We start from the raw sequence: 25,713 nt of genomic DNA, 5'->3' as shown, positions 1-25,713 counted from the left end.
TTGTGACAGCACAAACCCAAAAGCCACACTAGACACCCAAAATCCGAATTCCCCTTTGCTACCAGCCCCGATGGATTTATACCCAACAAGACACATGCTCACCAATGGAAGCGGTGGCCCCAACTGGTCAAGGTTGCGTACTAAATTCATCCTGCTAGCAAAGAGCAAAGCCTCATTATGTCAGCCTTTGACACGAGCTGGACTCTTTCATATAAGCCAGTGTTATCAGTGAGGTCAACCTGTCGTAACTGTAAGGAAGGCATGGTATCGAAGACAGACAGACACAAGTGACCACAGTTCAAGGGTGTTTATTGAACTTTAACAAAAAGGTGTGATAAACGCCTATTGAAACCTAACTCTACAAATGGGAGCAAGCTACGACCATCAATTAATAACGCAGTCCTAGTGGAGTCTCGTCAAAATAAAAGGGCCTATACTAAAAAACTCTCTGAATCTGCAACTGGTGCCTCTTCTACCTCCTCACCTGCATCTTCAGGAGATTCTTCTTCTAGCTCATCCTTTTTCTTTCTTCGTCCACGTTTCTTCTCTTTCTTTGTGAAGAGATAAGGGTGAGGTCCTCCAGAGGCCACCTTGCCTGGTTGATCCACAACCCAGGCAATATGAGCCCTGTGAAGCCAACCCTCTCAAACATGGAAAAAGCCTTACCGCCAAACAAAACAAAAAACAGATTCTGCTGGTTCATAGTAGTACGTTGAAAATGATAGGCTCTGGAGGTAGGACCTTAGATAGAACAAGTCCTTGTTTGACTGACAGGTCCAGTAATACGAGTTGGAGAAGAGCGTACAAGGGGATCAGGGAGCAGAATGAAAATGACTTGATAGAAGATAGGAACAAGGTAGAGAATGCAGCAGAGCAACTCCGTAACCAGCCGGCAGCAAAAGGAGAAAAGCAGGAGGGAAGCAGACACACAGCAAACTGGCGAAAGCAGGGAAGGTAGGCAGCGGTCAGACAACAAGGGGCAAGCTTAAGGACGCACAGAAGGATAGCAACGAAGAACAAGGAAGTAGCAAGGAATGCGAACAAAAACACTCAGCAGCGTCTTAGCCGGGGGACGATGAGGGTTGTAATGCTCCGAGCATTGAGTTGAATGCTGGATATACAGGCGGCAGCCATCTTGGAAGTGAACTAGACCGTTAAGGTCCGTTCATCTGGATACATGACGGAACATCAGCTATTCCACCAGCGTCTCCATATACTCCATCATCGAGACATGACAAAAATCTATTGCCAATCCTTACCGCTAATTTACAAATAGTGGGGGGTAATGTTCATGAAAACAAAAGAAGTGTTCACAAAAAAGATAAGATGTTTAGGCCGTTGGCCTCCCTTCTCCACGTTTTCAGCACGGGACAGGGCGGTTCACTCGAGCATAGCACATTCTTGGGTTTCTTCGGCACAATGACACAGTTCCATTACAAACATCAGGGCCTTCTATGCCTAAGTCTCTTAGGTTATCAAAAGTCTCTTGTTTCAGAGGGCCTGAAGAACCAAACAAACGAAAAGTTCCTTTCCAAGTATTCAAGTAGGGCGATTCACTCTTCACCCTGGGTCGCCCCCAGCCGGGCTCATGTCCCTTTTGTACTACAATCTTCACCTTGGATCCTCCTCTCTAATGCCTGTAGAATATCTTTTCTCAGGTGACTCACGGTTCACCCCAGATCCCCCTCAGCCGGGCTCAGATCCCTTTTTACAATTAGTCTCCCTCAGCCAGGCTCAGATCAATTGCAGTTTGTACTAGCTATCGAAGACTTTCGAATGTGCGCAGGGTTTTGCTTGACCCCTTGAAGGACCACTTCGATTACACAGTTCACAATTTTACACTTTCAGTTGGATACCTAACAGAGACCTTCGAATGAGCACCCAAGTGGTGCTGGACTACTCTGTATATCGTATCTATGTTGGTTTCAAAAGTTCAGTCACTCCTTAGATATTCAATTATATTCGTGTTGCTCATCACATATGCCTTACACTCAGTTCTTTGCAGATTTCTTCATACTAATGTTGCTGCTTGCAACCTTGGTCCTAACACAGACTGGTCTGCTATCAGTCTCTCTGACTCACCGGCTGTGCTGACTTTACTGGCTCTGCTTTGTTGTAGGAGCCAAGGACAGTACCACAGTGGCAATCGCTCCTCCCCACCGCGACTATCGAAGCGGGAGAGCCCCAGGTACCTTGAACATACAATGCACCTTTCTTCAGCTTAAATTCACTGTCGTATGTTTCTTATTCTCGAGGGCTTGTGAAAGTAGTGGTTTGCTTCCGAAAAGGCCAAGGGCAATTCCCTCCTTGCAACTTCCCTGTGGGATGCCGTGACCGCACAAGGACACTGTCGCGCAGTGTCACCGGATAGTCTTGGAGGTGCCTCCTCTTGTTCTCTTAGGTGATTATCATTTCTCTTTCTTCTTTCACTGCATCATTATTGATAGTCTTGGGTGTTCCCAGTCCGATATCTAGGATAAATCCTCAAGAACAGCATTAAACGGGGCTTCAGCCAGCGCCACTCCCATGGAGCGGTGTGGTGTTGTGCGGTATTCCAGGAAAAACTGGAACAGCGCTCTTCTCTCACATGTGCCCTGCCCCTGGGCAATGCGGAATACACACATCGACATATTGGGGTTATCTTCTTATGGCGCACTCCCCTCTCCTCCAGGAACGCACAGAATCCTCGACTCTGAAAGGGTGACCCGTTGTCCGAGGACAGTACATTTGGGAATCCATGAGCAGCAAAAACTGTCTCCAGTGCGGATATTACATCCGGTAGGGCTGCGGACGGTACAAACTCGACCTCCGGGTAGCGAGATCATTGATCTATTACCACTAGGAACTGTTGGGTAGAGCCAAAATCCACATGCACCGTATCCCATGGAGTTCGCTTCTCTCCATACATTCAATGCGCGGCTCAGCGTGTTTAGGGGCAGCTGCCTGGCACCGTATGCACGATTTTATGAACTCTTTGACCTTCTCCATAGCCGGGAACCACACCTTAAGGCTGAGCCATGCCTTTGTTTTTGCCACCTTGGTGCCCATGGTGGGCTAGCTGAATGACTCTCTGCACCAGTGATGTAGGCACAACCATTCTGGATCCTCGCAGCAGAAGTCCATCTTCTGTAAAAATCAGCTTGTGTCTCATGCGCTACAGGTGAGTTAGGACCGTTTGAGCCTCTTCAGTGCGCTTGTTTAGGTTACTAAGGATAGATTTCCACTCTTCCTGTGGCATAGTGTCACGCAGCAGACTGAAGCACTCGTCTTGCTCTGACGTTTTCCTTAGTTCTTCTATTTCCATTGAGCTTGGAACGGCTCCTTCTGTGACCAATCTCACAAATTCCTCTGTATCGATGGTCTTGGATGGGTGCCACCGCCACTGAGTGTCGAGACAGGTAGCCGGCCGCGTTCCCTGTACTCGGTCTGTATACCAGGGCGACGCTGTATTCTTGTAGTGCCATTGGCCACTTTTCAATCCTTGCTGGTGGCTTTGCCGAAGCTCCGGATATTATGGGGATGAGCAGCTTATGATCTGTCACCACTCTCACTGACTTGCCAAAAATGTCCAAGTGGAAATGGCAGCACCCCCACAGCACTGCTAGTGCTTCCCTCTCGATCTGAGAGTAGAGCTGCTTCATTCGCACTCAAGGATCTGCTCGCATATGCGACTGTTCGAACATCGCCCTGTTGGGTAATCTGGATGAGGACCACTCCCAGGCCAAAAGGACTGGCATCAACTATCAGTTCTGTAGCCAGACAGGGGTCGAAGAATGCAGGGCGTCCTTGATCTCGTCGAATGCATGCTGTTAGAGGGGTTTCTACTGCCACACCGTCTCCTTACGTGTGAGGCTCCTCACTGGTTCCGATATGGGCACCAGATTTTTTATGAAGCGACCACAGTACGTGGCCATGCCAAGAAAGCTTCTCACTTCCGACACTATTTCCTGTGCTTTGACCATGCGAACTTCCTGGACCTTCGCCAGATCCGCTGAGACCCCTCCTTCTTGAAAAATGAATCCAAAGAATTCTATTTTCCTTTTTAGGAACTCACATCTTTCTTTATGTAGAGACAGACCAAGAGCGCATATTTGTTCTAGCACCATGGCCAAACGCTTCAGATGTTTGGTTTCTGATTGGGCAAATACAAGGATGCTGTCACTTATGTTCAGTGTGCCTGACAGGGTAGCATGGTGTTCTGAAAGACCTTGGCAGCCGAGGATATCCCGCAGTTAAGTCTCTTATAGTGAAAGAGTCCTCTGTGGGTCGGGAAAGTAGTGATATACCTCGACTCCAGGTGTAAGACCAGTTGATGATAGTCAGCCCGAAGGTCTAATTTTGAGAAGAACGTGGCTCACTGTAGGTCAGTGATAATGTCATCAATGATAGGAGTGATGTGACGCTCTCTCACAATGGCTTTGTTTGGTAGGCGCATATCTACACGAATCCGAACAGACTCTGACTGCTGGGGTTTCCAGTCAATCACAATAGGGGACACCCAAGGGGTGGAACCTTCAACAGGCTCAATGATGTCCATGTCAACCTACTTCCGGAGCTCTTGTGCAACCTGTCCTGCTAAGTGAAAGGGCACCCTCCGGTGTTTTAGCGCCACTGGTTGAATAGTGTTATCAATGTGGAATCTCACTGGTCTCCTACAATCTGTCCCATGCCAGTAAATACATTGTTAAATCTTTCCACAAACGATTGTACGTCCTCCACGAACACTACATAGGCAAAGTGTACTAGTTTGAGCGCTCCTGCAGCTGCACACCCGAGTGGAGTCTGATCGCTGACTCAGGACACAAAGAAACACGCCTTAATAGAGACATCTTCATGTTTCAAAGGGGCCACAAAGTCTCCCTCGAGTGGTAGTGGCATCTTATCACCAACGTGAATATGCGTACCCCCGTCTAATTCAGTGGTGGGGGAGCTCGGAGTGACTGATAGTGGGCATCTTCCATTACGTTTACTGATGCACCTGTGTCAATAAGAGCTGGTATGTCCTGGTTTAGTATTTTAACTAGACATTTGGGCTGGCGCTTTTCCTTCCCACTGATCGTCAGCACAGATGAAATGAAAAAGACGTGCTCTTCGTCTTCACCTTCTGCCAGGCTGTCTATGTCTCGTGTGGCTCCCTACACAACAGCGACTAGGGGAACCTTGCGTCGAAACGGTGTTCTCGGGTGTTCTTTCCTCCTTGAGTGGGTCACGGGGGCCTGTGTCCTAAACACCTGGGTGAAATGGTTCTGGACACTGCACCTGCCGCAAGTATGCCCTTTGGCCGGGCATTCACTTTGATGGGGTAGGTCATACCCACACAGGACACACACGGTTTCGTAGGCTGCCTGGGGTTGGTCCCTCCTTTGACAGGGGCTTCTCCTTCCGCCTTTTCCGGCCGGTTGCCTCCCTATGGCAAATACGTCTTCCAGCTTCATAGACTTGAGTGCTGACTCCATGTAGGATCGCCTGGTATCCACTAGCTCATGGGATTGTCCCACTTCCAGTATGCGCTGTAGGGTGATACCTGGTTCCCGAAGGATCTGTCTCTGCAGTTTTGTTGACAGGCACCCAACGATGAGCTGGAAGCGTACCTCTTCCTCTTCATCATTCCACGCACATGTGGATGCAAGGTGGTGCAGGCGGCCATGGTAGCCATCTAGGCTCTCGCCAGGCTTTTGTGTGGCGGTCCTGATGTTGAACTTTTCATAGTCCGTGTTCACCATGGGGGTGAAGTGATCATTCAGTGGCGCCATGGCCCTTGTGAAAGAATTGTCCGTAGGGTTTCAAAAGATTCAGTAGACAACTGGGCCTGCAGAGTAAAGGAAAAGTGACTTCTGGGCATGGTTGCTAAATTCACCAGTTGCGTCAAAGTACACACGTAGTTGTTTCACCCACATGCTCCATCTGGGGTCTAAAGTAGCAGGGGAGCTGTCCACATCGAATTCTAGAATGGGCATCAGGGATCCTTGCAATCGAGGGAGTCATCCACTAGGGGCCACTTCTATTTCATCTTCTGACATGGTGCGAGTGAGTATCACAAAACAGTCTAGTCCATGGAAATTCAGCAGGATGCGCCTCGTGGCCAGCTTGGTTCCTGGGGCACACAGGCACTCCTCCAGAAGCCGCAACCCTAAGGAAGGGTCTTATCGTGGGCCAAACGTGGCCGATGGGCACACAGGCATTCCTTTAGGAGCCGCAACCCAGTGTCAATCATTGCCACGGCGCATGTGCACTCTCCCACCAAGTGCTGCTACCCTCTCACGACAAATATTGTTAAGGGTCAGCACTTTCCTTTGTGCACAACTATGTGCAGGAAAACAGACAATAAGGCTATGAATCGCACAGTTAACAAATAGCTCCCTTGTAGGGGTTTTCCAAAAATGTGGCGTGTCGCCATTGTAGCGCTCATAAAAGCAGCATATGATTGCTCTTACCTGTGGTAATGCGCATCGCTGCGCGGTGGTGGGGGTGCTGTCACTGCGCTCGCCGGCTCTGGACGATGCATACCTCTTAACTCACACGCATTTGGCAGGTGTTACCCGCCACTTAAGCAGCACTCTCACCCGCCAAGCTTCCCACACGCGCATAGGATTCAATGGGCTTTCACCCGCCAAATACAAAATTGTGTGTTTTCACCCACCCAGTGTCAATGAGAGGTTGAGAGCAATGATGATGGCGTGGATTCATGCAGCCCATGGTGCTGGGCTGCCTATGACACCCACTCGTCGCCAGTGTTGTGCACTTGTGCCAGCAGCATCAGGGGTGCCGAGTACGGGGTGCTGCGGGGCGCTGGCCCCCCCACCGCAGAATGAAGTCGGGGCTGAGCCCCCCACTGCCCCCGGCCAGAGAGAAGAGACGACGCAGTATGGATGGCCCTTTGTTCCATCCATACTGTGCCTCTCTCTGGCGGCCCGGGTAAAAGCCGGGGAAAAACGATGTTTAGAAATTGTGGGACAGATGCAAAGCAAGAGGCTCCTGCTTTGCATCTGTCCCTCAATTTCTAAAAATCGGTTTGGGTTGGGTATACTTCTACATCTGTGCACCCCAGCACACAGATGTAGAAGTATACCCAACCCAAAACGATTTTTAGAAATGTAGGCACAGATGCAAAACAAGTCTGTCCCTCAATTTCTAAAAATCGTTTTGGGTTGGGTGTATTTGTACATTTGTGCACCCCTCTTGGCAAGAGGGTTGAACAGATGTAGAGGTACACCCAACCCAGAAGAACTTTTAGAAATGGAGGCACAGATGCAAAGCGAGGGGTGGGGGGCAGGGAGAGGGCAAATGAGACTGTTTGCATGTCTCAGAGTGTGCACGTGGTGAGGGTGAATGCTATGGGCGGGGAGCGGAGGCGTATGAGCCAGCACTTTCTAGTAGTGCTGCCATATTTGAAATGGGGCAATGCTGGTACTCTCAGTTAGCTGGCTATACTCTTGATGGGATAGTACTGCTGTAACAGGGCTTCTATAATTGTTGAATCTTCTCACCGATAATACTATGCTTTTGTCGAGGCAATGCTAGTTCATCTTAGTGGGGCTGCTATACTTTTGATGGGACAACATCAGCACCTCTCAGTTGAGCTGCTACACTCTTATTGACAAGGCCCCAGCACTTCTCAACAGATGTATTGCTTTTTATTTTAATTGGTTATTTATAATGCGTGTACTACCCAGAGGTGTCTAAGCGCGGACTGAGGGAGCGAACCTGTGTTGCGCGGACCGAGGGAGCGAACCTGTGTTGTGCGGACCGAGGGATCGAACCTGTGTTGCGCGGACCGAGGGATCGAACCTGTGTTGCTCTGTGTCGTCTTGCTTCCAAGGCGAGCATGTTGCCCCTGAGCTATCCTTCCGATACTCTAAATATCTGAAGTACATTTAATGATACAGAACCAGAACTATTGAGCAAGTCTGTCATCATCAGAATAACTCAACACTGTTGTGGTTATACAAGAGCTCATATATTTAAAGGGATGGAATTACTCAGAATGTAGGAGCACTATTCAATAACCCAAAGTTCTTAAGCATAGTTCATGTGAAAATACTACACTTCTCACCGTTGGGACAGTACTGCCACTTCTCACAGAGGCTTCTACACCTTTGATCCAGCCTACTGCTCACATGCTCAGAATTGTCATTTCTCAGCAGGAATGCAACACTATACCATTGTGTTCTGTATGTTGAGTGCTTCTTCACCACCAATGTGGATTCATGGCTCATGCCCAGTGTCTAAATAGTAGATCTGTCTACATTCAATTGGCAACAGGCATGTCCGGAGCTGCCTGCTGTCCATAAACTGCAGCTCAGGTTGTTGGGAGCCGTGATGGGGCAAGGGATAGAAGGCTTGAGCCTGTCAGATAGCAGAATCTGCAGGGTCTTAAAACCTGCTCACTCCTTCTGGAGGGGCCATGGAGCAAAATGAGCCTGATCCCACATACAGGGGGCTGTTACCCCTTTATCTCTCCTGAATGAAAGAATGAGCTCTCTCAGACACAAGTTATCACCCCTGCACACACATTGAATGAATAGGGTATGGATCTATAGATCGAGAAAACTGGAGTGACAAATCAGAGTGTTTTAACAGAAATATAATTGTCTTCCCAGATGGGAGACTGACTCCATTAATATACATGGGGTCACTGAGATGACCAAGAGTGAAACTGTACATTCAGTTGCGAGTTTTACCAGCTTGATACTATGCTCCAAGGAGTGAGGTGCCCACTCAATATATCACACTGTTTATAGGTGTGAGACCCATCCTGAATGCTTGCCCAAAGAGCCTTGGCCAGAGTTTGACACTGAAGAAGTGAGCATGTGATCCAGGGTCTGCAGCCCACACACCCGCAGGGGATTCCCATGCTCCCACTTGCGAGATTTGCATCAAATTAGTGAGATTGTGCTCCAAGGTAGGAGGCACCCGCACAGTCTTTGCTTTGACGTCTGACACACTCACAGGATGGGACGGCATTTCGTTCTCCCATCCTAGTTGTGTTGCTCTGCCTTTTGAGGCCTACTACAACCTGGATGATTATGGAGAGGTGGAGTAGGGGCAGTGATGACCTACTGGAATGAAACTCGAAGGCTTAAATCTCCTTCTTACTTGACTTTAGTATATGCAGTACATGCTAGCCAATGTTTCCACTGTTCTGCGCCGCACGCGCCTCCACCCCCACCCACGCTGGTGCACCAAGTTGGCAACTACATGCAAATTTGTGGTCCTATAACTGGCAGTGTTGTCACTTCCTGTATTCATAACTCGGCTCCCCTGAGCAACATACAGGCGCAGGGCCTATACAATGAGGACACAGATGTGTTAACACAGTCCCCGCTCGTGCACTGCCCTGCGTGCTGACGCAGGGGAGTCTTTATTTGCGTCCGTCACCACGCACTTATCACATGACAAAATCCAACTGGCACACTATAAGCGTTTGTCAATTATATAAGATTCATGTGCTTTCAATTTCTCCGACGTGTGTCCTAAATCTCTTTACACACATTCCTAAACACACAGAGCTTATGTTAGGCAGCTATGTTTGTATGGCACCATTTCGCCGACGGAGTCAAAGGAAGCCATTGGTGTGAATCAAACCAGGCTCTTCAAGGTCGCAAGCAGAAGCTAAATAGCTCCAAGCTCCTTTTGAAGCCTGCTATTCCATTCGGTAGATGCTAGTCCTGTCCTGGCTTCAATTGTACATTCTGGAACTTGAAAGGCAGGATTTATAATGGATAAACCAAGGACTACAAGTCTGAATGCAAAGTAGAAACGAGGGCTAGACTAGTATCCTCCGAATGGATTAGGGCACGTTGGCATGCTACACGTAGGAAAGTGTTCAGTCAATAAATGAATATACATATACAAGGTTGTAAAAATGTGCTGTAATTGAGGAGATCTTCAATTTGTCTTTACAGTTGTTCTTGTCTGCGTTTCAATAGATAGGTTGGCCATGCACCGTGCTACGAGTTGCCCCAGGTGGCAAGCAACACCGTGCCCATGGCCAATTTACATAGTGGGGCACCATGATCCATTCCGATTTGCAGGTGCTTATCCAGCTGTTTTCTTCTTTGCATTCTGGAAGTAACAGTAGAAGTTTTATAATGGGAAAATCATAACTACACGCCCCAGAATGCATACATATAAAACAGGGCTGGATAATCACCTAAATAGTAGAATGAATTACGTCGGCAAGGATCGACTTAAAGGATAGTTCCGGGACTTTTTTTTTATTGTCCCTACGGGTCGGCCATGTGTTTGTAAGCATAAATCGGTAGATCGTAGGAAACTTTCCTATGGACCTTACCCGACTTTTCGCCCATTATCGCACTCGAAATCAGCCTCCATTTTGTGATAATCCTATCATTCCGCCGCATCGACCTGGCTCACCTGCCTTTGCGGCACTAAATCAAATCCCCCGCCCCTGAAACAGACTTTATCAAAACATTCATATTCCCCGCCTCTATCCGTGACGTGACTGAGCTGCGTAGGCAAACGCGCCCAGGCGTCTTCTACGCGACTCCACACAGACCCCGGAAATCAACACAGATCAGCTCACAATACAGCGCACCACAATTCGGAATATGAAACTGTACTTTGAAATCAAACCGCAAGATTGTAAATGTGGTAAAGTACATTTATTTGACATCAAATGTTTAGAGAATATTCAGCGATTTGCATTTTTATTTGCTCATGTTCCAAAAAGTTCGTATTGAGGAACGCGATGGTCCTTTGCTGTACACAGGGTCTTAGAGCATCTCACAATACAGCACCACAATTCGGAATGTGAAACCGTGGTTTAAAAGCAAACGGCAAGATTGTACATTTGTCAAAGTACGTTTATTGGACATCAAATGTTTAGAGAATATTCAGCGATTTGCATTTTTCTTTGCTCTCGATCCAAATTAGTTCGTCTTGAGGGAAGCGATGTTCGTGTGCAGTACACAGGGTGTTGGTTTACGATAAAAATAAGCTCTTCTGTCGCACTGATAATCGCATGGCTGTTCCAACAACGAGGCACTAGGCCACCACAACGGTAGGTATGTTGCATCTAACCGTTAGTACCGCGTAAGGGCATACTTGTACTTGGCGATCGTCCCATAAAATGGTCAGGGTGGTAACGTTGTTCACGCGGAGAAGCAACTGGCGGCTGTAGAAGCCGTCCGCCGGTGTCTGGTACTCGTGACACAGACAGTAGTGAATGATGTACCTAAAAACATAAAAAATGAAATTAGTCTCACCATCAGATCCTTATTAAAATTATTCATTTCATAGCGAGGACAGCGCTACTGGGTGTACACAAGTGTTTAAAGGCGTGGCGAGGCATGGAGGGGGGGGGAGTGGAGTACAAGGTAAGTAGCATAAAATAATAAATAAATAGGGCCAGCTGGTGGCAAGTGCAAGGTAAGTGCAGGACAAGTGCTGGGAAGGGGGGGCTGTAGGATACTGAGACAGTCCCCCAGTGCAGGGGTTGACAGGGAGGCAGTGCAGGTGGAGAGTGGAAGGGCCCAGGACCGAGGTCGCAGACAGTGGACCAGTTGTAGCAGGGGAGAGGGAGAGAGAAAGCAGAAGCAAAGAGGAAGGTTTTGAGGTGCTTCAGTAAAAGCAGATGTTTCTCCTCCAGATAGAGCGCGGTAGAAAACACTATGCCACATAGAACGAACAAGTACAACTGAACCCGTCTTTAAAGCCACTGTATAGTAATGAAATTGCGGTATAAACTCATCAAAAGTTACTTACATTATATTTGCATTTTCCATTGTGTCTCTGTGTAGGGCAGACCCGAAACACCACTCCTTCTTTGCCGACGTTACTTCTTCTAATGAACGTGGCTCATCGTTTCGTTTCTGAAATTTTATTCATTATCTTTTCTTAGTCTTTCAGGATGGTCCCGGCCTGTCAAGGTCAAATCACAATAGAACCTTATATTGGGTCGTGGGCCGTTCCCCCACCCGAGCAAAACATCAAAGCAGCTGACCTTCACTTTGAGCGAGCACACATTTCTAGTTAGCTCCAGTTAGTGTAAGGGCATCTTGTCTGCGTGCCTTTTTTTTTATTGTCCCTATGGGTCGGCCATGTGTTTGTAATACGGAAACATTCTATAATTTTTGTAAAAATGATTTATATTACTGTTTGGTTTAATTGCAATGGGCCTGCAACATGAGGAGACTCGAGAGAAGAGAGAACAGACAATCGAATTACAATCATTTAAACCGTGATGTGTATTTCTCAATGAGCTCTGCTTTAGGTGGACATGGAACAGAGGCAATGTTGGGTGGCAATGCAGTTGTCCCCTGCATAGGTTCGTTCACCACTCCATGTATGTGCCTATCGAGGACATCTACGATAAGTCTCTCAATAAACTCATATTGCATATCCTCAAACACTGGTTTGATCACCCATTGTTTACTTCTTTTAGTGAAGGCCTTATTGTAGCGAAGCGTCCCTAAAGTTCCGGTCGTCCTACTTTGTTGACGGCCAACATTATGGTTATGTGCCAAGACCGCTAGAAGAGTCCGATTTATCATGCCTTCCATGCCAAAATGCAATCTTTTGGGCCTGTACTTGAGGCACATATTGTGGAACACCTCCAAATCTCCTGTGTGGCAGAATTCCGTGAGTCCCCTCAAAGCTTTTGTTATAGTTTTATCAAATACAATCTTTTCAATGGCCTTGTGAGTGGGTGATGAAGGAATCAACCACTTCTTCTTCCGTGCCTCCTCTGTGGACAAATGGCCATGTTCACATTTGTGGAAATGCTCATTTGTCGACCATCGATGTACGTTGCTACAGTGCAACATTACTGACCGCCATTTTTCCAGTAGAATTTCCAACGACCCTTCACATGTTTTTGAGCTCCACCAAAGATGGTTGCTGATTGACTTGGACCACTGTGAAATACCTTGCATATCTTTTTTTTTTCCTGCAGCCGACAATTTTTTATTGATTGATTTTGCAAGATGCCAAACGTCAAATTGGTGATTTATATTTTTGTACTGTTCTCTCATTGTCTTGGCAATTGAAACGTGTCTGTCCGTGGCTATCAGGTCGATCACCATTCCCCGCGATTGTAGTTCTTGCAATGATGCTACAAAGCCAACTTTCTCCATGGCCACTGAGGATGTACTTTGTGACACCTGCACGACCAACGAACTCACAATTTTCTTACTTTCCATGTCCTGAAAGTGGTAGGTGCAGTACTTGGCTGAAAATCCTGGACTGTCGCATTGTCCATCACCGGCTAGCCTGAAGCGTTTGCCCGCAAATGTACTTTCCATTGACATTTTTTCCATTCTCCAAGCTTCGCTGATGGCTGGAAATAGATAATCGGTTTGGTATTTGTAGAACTGACTTTTCGCAATGAAATGGATTCCGACAAACTGAAAGAAATACTGTAACTTTTTAAAACTTGAACCACTAAAAAGTGCGGCCGCTGCACAAAGTAGATTGCCTGCTGGCAGTTGCCCCAGCATGGGTTGTGCAGACCATGCGAACGGATGATATTGTGTACAGGTGGCATGTATTTTAAGGTTAGTGCCTCGAATTGCACGAGTCACATTAATCAATGGCTCCCCACATACTTCCCCACCAACCCAATGCCCACATTTCATCATCATAATAATATCCGTCAAACAGCTATCGAATACAATGAATTTGGCCTCTTTCCTTATACTGTCACTCTGCATCCCAGCTGGTTCGGCCTGTAACGTTGAGGACATGTCACTCGCATGAAAGGTACAATCTCTGATATCGTCTTCCGCTATGCTGAGTGATATTGATGGTGTTTCATTGTCGTCCACTTCATTCTCTTCCATTGCAACATCTGTTCCTTGTCCGGAGATGGGAGAAAAAAACAATGTCTTCAACTTTCGCGTGCTCTTATTTTTTGCGGGTGTGGATTCTGTGAATTGATCTACGACTGCATCCAAACTACCAGGAGGACATTCACTATCAATGGCTGGTGGTGGTATAGCTCCGTTGTCAATCACTTCATATTCTTCCCATTGGCACGATGCATCTCCAGTCTCAAGTCCCTGCCAAAAGGTTTGACAAGCAACATCTCTCGTTCGCTTCACTGTCTGTGTAGATCTAGTTCTTACACCCACTCGCAACTAGAGGACAGATTAGAAAAGGGATGTTCAGTTTAAACACAACTTACAGTATTGAACTATTGACAGTGAAAGACAACATAATATAGTGAACAGGACACTAACCTTCTTTTGCTTTCTTTTCTTTGAAACTTTCTTTCCTCGAACTTCAACATCTGGACGCTGTTGCTCCGACTCGTGTGTGCATGTCTCCACTTCCTCTCGCGCTGCAACGACTATACTTTCATGATAAGCACATCCATCACTCACTGAGGCTCCATCGACTCGCTGAAACATAGAACTTTCATTAGTATGTATAATAATATTGAAAACACAAAATGTACTTGGGGACCAATACCCATACGTACATCTCAATAGCAAAACACGAATGAACGCATTGTGTAGAACATTCAAACGACAATAGTTCACGCATTGTTGATCTAGTTAGATTGAACTGTCAAGATCCATACCTCGGGCTCCGCATAGACTTCCATTGATGATATTATTGAAGATGAGGCTTCAGCAACTCCCTGAAACACAGTAATTGCATTAGTATGGTTTTGTATTTTGTTTAAAAGAACATAAACTTTCTGCAGGCGTCAACGGCTCATCTAAATAGACCTGCACAAATGATCAGTTGTCTAAAATAAATAATGGATATCTAAATATGATTCGATTTGCTCCATCGTTGGAAGTGTCACCACCCAGAGATCTGCATCAACTACTAGGGGTGATGTTCTTGTTGAAGAAGCTCCGTCAGCTCCCTGAAACATAGTACTTGCGTTAATAAAGAAGGAAGTATAGCGGATGTAATCACGTCATTTGATCTCGCATGATTGATCTGTCAGTATCCATACCTCGAAATGCATAAGAACATCAAGGGACGCTGTAACTGCGGTGCACACTTCTGCAAGCTGTTGCGCCGACCCGTAACTGCATGCTCCCCCTTCCTCTTGGACTAATGCTCCATCGACTCCCTGAAACATAGGACTTTCATTAGTAATGAACACAATATTGAAAAAAGAAGACACATAGGAGGGCGACGACAGAAGGACATACCAATGGCTAAAAACGAAAGAAACATTGTGTGTAACAATCACGCTACAAGAATGCAAGATCTGATGATCTCCATCGATGGAACTGTCCGGAAACGTACCTCGAGCATCTGAGTGACATCTACGGTTGTCGTCAATGCGTTGGACTCCTCAGCATCTCCCTGAAAGACAGTACTTGCATTATTTTGGATAACAATAATTATAACTGAAAACAAAGACTAGAGGACGAGTACTGTGGTGTACCATTAGGTAAAATAATTACACGATCAATTAAAACTATTGATTTACATGCCTAAAACAAGTCAGTGTCAGAATAGCTAAGTAAGATTACCCGATAGGCGCTTGAAGTGGCTGATGACTGCAATAACGACACGGATGGAGAATCTTCAGCCTTCATATTGAGTGGATACATAAATGGGGAAATTATTGTTAGCTAATGCTACACACAACCGCAATGCCGAGAGATAAATACGTAAACTTGACTCACGAGTGGAGGGATGTGGACGAATAGAGTGGGAATAGCGGTTGAGAGCAATTTTCGCCTCGCTCGCGGTGTTTTCGTCCTTATTAGCAATGATGTGGAGTATATGTCTGGGCTAAAGTGCCTGCTGCAGATGCGGTATCGATCACCCCTCTTGTCCGCAAAGACTTCTAGGACTCTACTTTCTATCTCAGAGGCTGGATATCCGCAATATCGGACCCATTCTCTTATCTGATCTATTGTCTTAGGGAAAACATGCATTATAGTACCTTCAGATTTGTTATGGGTCTTTGAAGGGCAACCGCCAATGGAACAGGCAGGCATTATGGAAAGTTCTGAAAAGTAAAGATCAACAATTCTCTATGAATACCAATGTGTTAAAACATTAAATGACACATAAAAGGTTCAATGCAAGGTCCGTTTTGGTTCTTGGAACTATACACGTTATTCACATGCGGATAAGTATTTCAATAACTTTCAAAAAATAGAAAAACTAATTTGACTAAACTCAGAACATGTGACTAGTTCCTTGCATGTACTGTCGTGAACGAAAAGAAAACATGGATGCAATTTGATGACTACTAGCAAATAGATATAAATCAAAAAATAGGACGCAAAATGATTATGGTACATGGACTTACCTTGACGAACAAACAGTTAGATGCAGGGATCAGAGTAGTTTCTTGTCGTAGAACAGGGAGCAGTTCACAGGTTGCAAACTGACGAGTTTGCTCAAAGTGGTGTCCGGAAGTTCACAGAGACGAAGAGCAGATAACCAGCACCTTCACGGGTTGACTAGCAAAGCGCAAAGAAGTTCTCATTAGAAATATGAAGTGGGTTATAAAGAATTCGAAACAGGGGTGTGTTTGTGAATGAATGACGTGTATATGTCGTGGCATTATGCGGTCTGCAGGGGGCCGTCCAGCGTGAGGGGGGATGCTTGGCAGGAGACACGGGGTCTGTAGGTAGACATGGGAACAACAACCCATGCTCTATAGACCACTTTGAAGTGTACATGGTCTTTGGCACCTCTTGGCCTTTATCGCTCCCTGACAGCTCCACTTGCCAGCACAAGTACCCCGGTGCGAACTGCCTTTGATAGGGCGGCGGGGGGTGGATCGGGGCGGTGGTCGTGCAGACAAGTCACAGGAAGACTCGTGAATGGAGACACACTTATGTGGATTGCAGGGGGGCGTCCAGCGTGAGGGGGGATGCTTGGCAGGAGACACGGGGTCTGTAGGTAGACATGGGAACAACAACCCATGCTCTATAGACCACTTTGAAGTGTACATGGTCTTTGGCACCTCTTGGCCTTTATCGCTCCCTGACAGCTCCACTTGCCAGCGCAAGTACCCCGGTGCGAACTGCCTTTGATAGGGCGGCGGGGGGTGGATCGGGGCGGTGGTCGTGCAGACAAGTCACAGGAAGACTCGTGAATGGAGACACACTTATGTGGATTGCAGGGGGGCGTCCAGCGTGAGGGGGGATGCTTGGCAGGAGACACGGGGTCTGTAGGTAGACATGGGAACAACAACCCATGCTCTATAGACCACTTTGAAGTGTACATGGTCTTTGGCACCTCTTGGCCTTTATCGCTCCCTGACAGCTCCACTTGCCAGCACAAGTACCCCGGTGCGAACTGCCTTTGATAGGGCGGGGGGTGGATCGGGGCGGTGGTCGTGCAGACAAGACCAGTTTGCCGCAGGGCCTCACCAAGGAGAGGCCATCTAACTGAATGTAAGAGGATGGCTGCAGGATCTACTACATGGAATGCAGGGGGGTGAGTTTATAAATACCTCACCCTCCCAGGAGAATATACACTAGATTCATTTAAAAAATCAAAACAACCATTGTTAAAATATATGTTGGGCTTTATTTTAGATTTTAATTAAACATAAATAATAAACATTACACATTGTAAAGTTGAGGTTGCAGCACATCGAGGGAAAATCCGCGGTATTGTCCACTGTCACTGGGGAAATGTTGTCTAATGGCAAGTACCGCACAGGCAGGTATTAATCTCCGAACGCGGTGTCCGAGCCTCCCGTGAAGCCACCAAGTGAAGCAACGATAGGCCACCAGCCTGTACCACCTGTGAAAAAAAAAGATGCAAACTGTATTAAACTGACCAAACTTTCTTATCAATGTCGATTCAGGTAACACATGTCATTTTTCTTAGAAAAAAATTATATCTAGAAAATGCACTATATGGAACAAATTTACATGCGTTCGAATGATATGTAAATGTAATTTTATATGTGGGAGACGACCATGAAATAGTGGTGGCATCACTGACATCACAAACAGAGTATACTTACTCGTTACTCGGATTACGCGGACGAACAGTGCCGCGAAGTTCGTGCATAAGCACCATCATCATCCTCAACACGGTCCGTGAGAGGCAGGCTTCCCTGAACTCTGGCAGCTCGGTGATGCATTGCGGACTTTGCTCGCCTTCCTGCAGACTTTGCTCGCTTTCCGAAATGTAGGCCAAGCACCCGGAATTTTCACGGCAGCAGCAGTTCTCCTCCTCAGTTGGCATTAGCTCGCACCGATTGCACGTGCACCAGGTGGAGACGCCGTCCATGCGACATGGTCCAGGCTCTTCATCCGTTGACTGGTCCTCCCAACTGCCGTCCGAATCCCCATCGTTTTCGCGTGCTTGACTTTCCAGTAGTTCTTCCTCGGTGTACTCGGGCTCGTACATATACGGCATTATTGTGGCCATTGTGCGGTAAAGATAGTAAAATAATTTACAGAGATGGTACAGGTGTTCACACGGGCTACAAGCGGCGAAGGTAGCTGACCAGAGCACTGAAACGAGTCACAGAATACTCAAAGTAACACAGAGAGAGGAATGGAATCGAAAATCTGCTGCTGTGTGTTGTGAAACGGTCTGTTTATACTTATTGGGGAAAGAGGCGTCCTGCCATTTCCATGGCAACACGTCAATAGCTGAGGCGCAGCGATTGTTGACACGAGACGTGCTTGAAATGGGCAGTACGCGTCTGCTGATGTCAGGCTCAGGGGCGGGGGATTTGATTTAGTGCCGCAAAGGCAGGTGAGCCAGGTCGATGCGGCGGAATGATAGGATTATCACAAAATGGAGGCTGATTTCGAGTGCGATAATGGGCGAAAAGTCGGGTAAGGTCCATAGGAAAGTTTCCTACGATCTACCGATTTATGCTTACAAACACATGGCCGACCCGTAGGGACAATAAAAAAAAAGTCCCGGAACTATCCTTTAAATATGGCCAATTCACAGATTCAAACATAATCCATTCCATGCAGAAGAGGGTGTCAGTCCTGGTTTTACGGTTGCATTCTGAATCCAGTCCGGGATCTCCCCACCCCCCATTACAAACCAAGGACTATAAATCCCAGGTGCAAAATTAAAACCAGGACTGGATTCACGTCTCCTGAAATGGAATGGGCAATATTGTAGTGTATGCTAATTTTACTTCAAAATAGTAGATTAAGTAGTTGTCTGTGGTTGTTGTTCCAAATTAAATACGATTCAAACACGGCCTCTATGGCCATTAAAGAAAAAACATAGATTGCAAATGACTTGGAAAGTGCAAATGAAATACCTCTATTAGAAAGCCAGACACACCCAACTCCGATGATAAACCCCCATCCAAAATCTTTACACTTTCCATTTCTTTGTTCGGTTGTTTCAGTGCTACAGCAGCATCTCGTGAGTGACTGAGCAGAGCACAAAAAGTAACTGCACTCAGAACACATGGCTTAAGCCGTACGCTGTTTGACTTTTAAGGCAAGCGAAACGGCGTGTGCCATGTGATTCACCGTAGACTTGATGGGAGTTCCCATTGGACGAAGTAAATAGTTGACAAAAAACTGTGCAACGTGATGGTGACGTGTTGCAAGGTCCATTCCTCTAACAGGAACTAACCACTACAATGGGCTTCTCAGTCTCATGTGTCCGCCGTCAGTTGCTTAGTAATCTCCCAGAGAATGCCAGGAGGAAAAAAGAAGCAGTAGGAAGTAGAACTATTGAAGCGATGTGATCTGAGTCCTGACGAGAGCGCTGCCTACTACAAAGAGGTCAGAGCCGTTAAAAGAAATTATTTGAGCAATCGTACCACATTATGAGAAATTCTTTGCATAATCAGACCACGTTTACTTCACTTACTGCCAAGCACGCGCCCAGCTGTCTCATCGCATGCAAGAAGAGACTCAAACCAGGCGCGCAACATCATTGAGTTGATCGGGCTGAAGCCGGCGCACCCCCCCCCCCCCCAAATGTTTCCTGAGGGGCGGGGCTTCCGTGCCCTTTAACAGTTCAAAGGATCAGGAACATGCTCCTGGCCGCATTGCATTTTTTCCGAGCCAAATGCGGCTCCGATCATCAAGCACTGCCTTTTTCTGAGTCACACACCCCCTGAGACACACAGGCTGTGTCCCAGTGCCGTAATGAACTCGACTTTGTCATCAGCAGCATAGCCTTTCTTATGCATGATGGTGAATCAGCAGCATAGCCTTTCTTATGCATGATGGTTAATTTCCAACTGAAAGACTATCAGCCACCTTGCAAATCTGTGACAGTTAAAGCTAGCAACTCAATAAAGCACCCTTTGAAAATGTGTTCATACCCATAACATCTAATAGCTTGATATGCTAAAAAGTAAAGTTTGCTTTGATGTCCTTAGTTGAATGGTCTTATACCATAGCTAATAACAACACAATGACATGCGGAAGTTTATGACGAATCTCCAAACCCAAAGGAGTTTATGACACAACTTATTTTATTGTGTGTCTTAAAGCGCTGAAAATAAAGTGGGTAAATAGATATTTTGCTTATAAGTGATTATGTTTACACCCTTACAATAGGACAGTTTTAATAAGTGTAGGGACACATTGGTGTACAATGGTGCTCCTCTGCTAGTGGCTCTAATACTGCCATATAGAATTGCATTATTGCTGCACTGGCCCTCCCCCAGTCTCGCATCACTTGAATTGACAGGCAGACATAGTCTCACCAGCCAGTCAGTGCACCAAGATTCTAGTATAGCAGACAACCTGTGGTAGAATCAACATTACATTTTCTCCCTTGTTGCTCCCAGCCACTGAAGTTGCTTGGGCCGTCCAGAGTACTGCCCCACGCTCTGCAATGTCTTGTTATGCTATGATATTGAGTCTTACATTGCACACCATCTGCCATTTTCACACTTTCTAGGACCTTCAGGATCTGCAAGAAGTGGGTGTTTCAGACCTAAAGGAGAGAGTTAACTGATTGTAACATTGAAGCTGCACTAGTCTCATTACAATCAGTAGTGGAGTTAGATGCCCTTACACAAGTAAGTTTGCCACTCCTCCACTGAATTTAAAGTTAGCTCCTCTCCCAAGATTTGAAGGGTTAGCCCCGCCTACATTTTAGCCTAGGTGCACCTCTCGCGCACACTTGTATTTTGTTAGGCAGAGAGGTGAGAGAAGACTTTCCCCGAAACTGGCGGTGTTACATTTTTACTGTGTTTGTTCAGAAAATGTACTTGAACAAACGCACTTTCAAACAATGGGGTATGTATCCCTCTTTTTTGTTATTGGGGGCCTATCTCGTGAGGGGTTATATATGACACATAGATAGGTGGACATAGGCTACCACTCCCTTTTCTATCTGTAGGTCTGTGTAATGCACCCAATTGGTGATAGATCTGAACAAACGCAATAAAACTTGTAAACTGCTACTTTCAAGAAAGACTTCCATCGCCTGTCTGCGTATTGCACTTTAACATATACAATTTGATAGTTGGTCCCCACACCAGACCATGGACGGGAGAGGGGTAGAAGAGTGTGGGTGGAGCCTCTAATTTTGCCCTGCCTATTTTCTGAAGTGGCCCCTCCCAACACCACCTAGCCCCCCCCAAAATGTAGGTTTTGTTGCGCCCCTGACTCAAACATCACCAATATTTTGAAAAAAGGTGTGCTACACTAGCCCTACTCAAAGCCATAACTAATGGGATAGACTACAAAACGTGTTAATTGCAAAGCAATTGCAAGTCACTAGGGAGTTTTGTAACCATGGGAACCCATTGCCTTTATAAGGGCACATATCTCAAAGCTGACTTGCACTATGCTTATGATTTCTGTTTGGGAGTTGTTTATCGCATATAGTACTTTGTGTGTTTTGACATTTTAAAGTGAATATATCCAGTATTGAGTAACTAGTGCATATTAATTTGAATTAGCAACACAAGGGTGTTTTGATTTTTCCATAATTAAGTCTTACTAAATGGACCATGTGTTGGTTGCCCTGTATGTGTTCTTTACTTTCTTGGAAATCAAATGGTGCAGTCTGGGGAGCTTGTGCATTTTGTTGCAGCTATTAGAATTGCAGAGCTCAAAATTTGCGTTCTTTCACTTCATGCAATGAGACATGGCTTCAGGTATACAGTGATATTATTCTGAGTACATACCGGTAACCTCATTACTCTGAGTCCTCTTCCCAGTCATTATAGTATGAGGAGGCTGCTGCCTCGCGAGACAGATTTTTCCTCCAATCAGTATTCCTAATTGGAGTGGTTCTGGCCTCTCCCCTTGCGCACGGAGCGGATACCGGCCACCTTCACCAATCCCTAAACTATCCAATATTGAAGCAGCAGAACTTCCCAACTAACCCATCGATCACATCACAGATCTCCTAGCTACACCCCTGAAGGGGGCAAATCTTGGAGCACCCCCTTGAGATAGATTCCTTTTCAGGATCCTTTCAGTGTTTAGTGATGATGTCCCGAATATTCTGCAACATGGGCAGGCCAGACTTTGGGACCAGCACATAACAAATGTAGTCATACGAGACACCCTCCAAGACTTGGGTTGCCTTAAACATCCTACGGGTTATGATTATGCAGAAGGTGCATGGCTACCTCATCCACAATTTCTTTTTTCAGGAATTGACCAGCCATTACTCCCTCATCGTCGGGCAATCCTGGGAGGGCAGGTGCAGTATCCTTTTGCTGCAGATCCTGAGGAACAGCTGGAGCTGAGGGCAATAGGCAGCTGGAGGCTAAAGCATAGGCAGCCTTGCACCAATGCCCGTGTTGACAGTTTCAATGATCATATTTCGAAATTGTGCTGCAGATATATTAATTGTTAATGCAGGCTGCAACAGTGGGAAGCACAGTTCAGTCCTGTGGGTGGTATCCACAGTTCCTATGAGAAGGGGTCTTGGAGCAGAGATCTCTGCTTCTGCGCCCCCCCCCCACCCCCGGCGCAGGAGTAGGAACCTGATCAATGCCACTTCCTGGAGGAGGGCTAAATTCTGCCTGTCTCTGCGGAGACGGGAAAACAATAGGAAGAGGTGAGGATTGCATAGGTGGCTCTTATCCCCTCCCTGCACCAGGGAAGGGGCCAGTGCCACCCCATTCAGGGATTTTGATTGGAGGAAAAATTGCTGGGGAGTTCCTGTCTCGTGAGGTGTTAGCCTCCTCATGATGCAAGGATTAGGACGAGGAACAAAGATGCAATTCCCTGATTACTTATTGGTAATCTTCATTACGCATAGTCCTAGTCTCCTCATCACAGTGCTCACTTTAGAGGTGTTCCACCTTCCACGCAGGAACCATTTACCAAATTTAAATAGTGCCAACGCCCCGCTCTTCTGAAGGCATATTTACCTCTAATCCTAAATTACTTTCCACTTGGATCATGGGCCCTTCCATCCCCATTGCAGAGGTTGGAATTACGGTAAAGAATCGGGAGCTGAAAGTAGCTTCTGGGTGTAAAGCAATTTCCTCTGTTAAAGTGCCTGTTTTCTTAGGCTAGTTAGTGTACGCGTAATGAATGAATTGACAAACAAATCTGCCTAAAATGATTCAATAAAAACTGCTCTAAAAAATGCTTTATGCATATAGGACATCGCTCTGTATTCACCACGGACTGCCTGAAAGATGGTGGAACTTGCTTTTACTTAACATCCGTCGCAAGGACCCAAAAATGCTTTACACCACACTCACCCTATTTCCTTTCTTGCATCTCTCTTGCACTCTGTTGCTGAATGTATCTGTTGATTATAGTGTCGTTTCAAGCTGCTTGACATTTCTTCCCTTTTTATTTACTCTTAGGCCAGCCTGTCTTTCTTTCTTTTGCTACCTCTTAATTGGTCATTTATGTCTGCTGCTACACCCATCACACTGTCACTACATCATTGTTTCTGTTGCTGCATGCAGTGCTTCAGATCAGATTATGAAGTGGGAGTATTCTACTCCCTATATTTTAAAGTTGCAAGTAAACATTTTTTTTTGGGGCATACAAATCTAAGTCCATATCCCAATGGGAGTATTTTATAAGCGAGTAAAAATGTTGTAAGTGGACACAAATCAATGTTTTTGTAATCATTATTTATTTGCATCTAGTTATTCATGCACAGTGAAAGATATATTCTTTACTTCTTCCGATTAGGCAGTAATAATAGTAGGTTTTTCCTCTGGTACCGCATGCACTACTGGTCCAAACATATCCATGGAACTGTTTGGGTGAAAGCAGGGGCTCAAGGTCCTACGTCCCTGTTTCCCATTTTTTTGCTGGAGTAATTTGACTCCCTATTTTAATTTTTTGGGAGTATCTCTCGGGAGTAAAAGTGAGCGATATACCGCTTATCTGTAGGACTGGCTGGAGGTATCACTTTTGCTATCCTATGACTGACCGCCACAACATGTTTCTTTCTGCTGTTGTCTCTTTACTGCTAACACCTTGTTATCTCTTCTGATGCTGCAGTCTCTCTTTTGGGTGAAGATATAGGGTAATGTTTTAAAAGTAACTCTGGTTGCTCTTTTGGATAAGACCGGAGCTGAAATATGGATTTGTGGCACAGGAGGAAAATGTGGTAGGTGCCAAGATGTTTGCTCCAATAGGGTCAGGCGCTACAGGAATCAAGTCAAAGGGTATTTCAGGGGTTAGTCAGCTAAATAAGGGTTCACATTTTAAAGGAATGGTTCGGTCAACATTTTTTATTGCCCCTACGAGTTGGCCATGTGTTTTTAAGCCTAAGTCGCTTGATTTTAGAAATATTTCCTATGGACCTTACCCGAGTTTTCGTCCATCAAACGCACGCGAAAACCGGCATCAGGGAGCTGCCATTTTGTGAAAATCCTATCATTTCCCCCATCGCCCTGGCTGACCTGCTTTTGCGGCACTAAATCATATCCTCCGCCCCTGAGCCTGACATTATCAAAACATTCATATTCCCCGCCTCTCTCCGTGACGTTTCTGTGCTGCGTAGGCAAACGCGCCCAGTCGTCTTCTACGTGACTTCACACAGAACCCGAGAAACCAACACAGATCAACTCACAACACAGCGCGCCACAATTCGGAATATGAAACTGTACTTTAAAATCAAACAGCAACATGATACATTTGGTAAAGTACATTTAATTGACATTAAATGTTAATAGAATATTCAGCAATTGCCATATGAACTTGGAATGCCATTTATTTTCTTTTATCTCTATCCGCAAATCCGTAAAAGTTTATCGTGAGTCACGCGCTGTTCCTTTATGGTACACAGGGTGTTGGTTTTCGTTAAAAGAAGTACTTCGGTCGCACGTTGAACCGCAAGGCTATTCCATCAAGCAGACACTTGGCCCGTGTAAAGATTGATATGTTGCTTATAGCCGATAGTACCGTGTAATGTGCATATGGGCCCTTGGTGATCGTCCCATAAAATCATCAAAGTGGTGCAGTTGTTTACAAGAAGCTGCAGCTGGCGGTTGAAAAAACCATCTGCCGGAGTCTGAAACTGGTGGCAGTAGCAGTAGGGAATGATATACCTGTTTTGAAAACATAAAATTTATAATTCGTCTCGCCAGCCGATCTTTATTAATATTATTCATTTTATTTATTACGGCCGAGCTGAAACTATTTGCTTTCAAGGATAGTGCAATGGAGTATGTTCGGCTCTAAAATCAATGCAAAAAGTAACAAAATAAATCAAGGTTAGCACACAATGAGAAACGACTGTTTGTCTACATGCGTGTGGAATGTGCACCTGCATGTCCATGTGCGCGCTACAAGGACAATCCCACAAACGTTTTCCTAGCTCTTCATTCATTCATTTATTCATGCAGCCATTCATTAATTCTTCATT

At 45.9% G+C, this 25,713-nt stretch overlaps 2 protein-coding genes across 3 annotated transcripts in view; one reads left to right on the top strand and one right to left on the bottom strand.

The window, feature by feature from the left end:
- LOC138526383 (homocysteine S-methyltransferase-like) overlaps window positions 1–19,403 on the bottom strand; it is a 421,515-nt gene extending 402,112 nt beyond the window's left edge. For both annotated transcript variants that reach the window (XM_069637059.1, XM_069637057.1), the window contains exon 1: window positions 19,202–19,403. In XM_069637059.1, coding sequence (XP_069493160.1) covers window positions 19,202–19,270 — 69 coding nt within the window. In that variant the 5' untranslated portion in view covers window positions 19,271–19,403. The remainder of the gene's footprint in view (window positions 1–19,201) is intronic.
- A 115-nt stretch (window positions 19,404–19,518) lies between these two features.
- The window catches only part of ERCC5 (ERCC excision repair 5, endonuclease), a 361,049-nt gene continuing 354,854 nt past the window's right edge, over window positions 19,519–25,713 (top strand). Inside the window, exon 1 of the mRNA XM_069637054.1 lies at window positions 19,519–19,676. The gene's annotated coding sequence lies outside the window, so the exon portion shown is untranslated. The remainder of the gene's footprint in view (window positions 19,677–25,713) is intronic.

The sequence above is a fragment of the Ambystoma mexicanum genome, chromosome 7p, assembly GCF_040938575.1.
Source record: "Ambystoma mexicanum isolate Mex_15411 chromosome 7p, UKY_AmexF1_1, whole genome shotgun sequence".
NCBI lineage: Eukaryota > Metazoa > Chordata > Amphibia > Caudata > Ambystomatidae > Ambystoma > Ambystoma mexicanum.
This window is presented reverse-complemented; position numbering and strand designations above follow the sequence as displayed.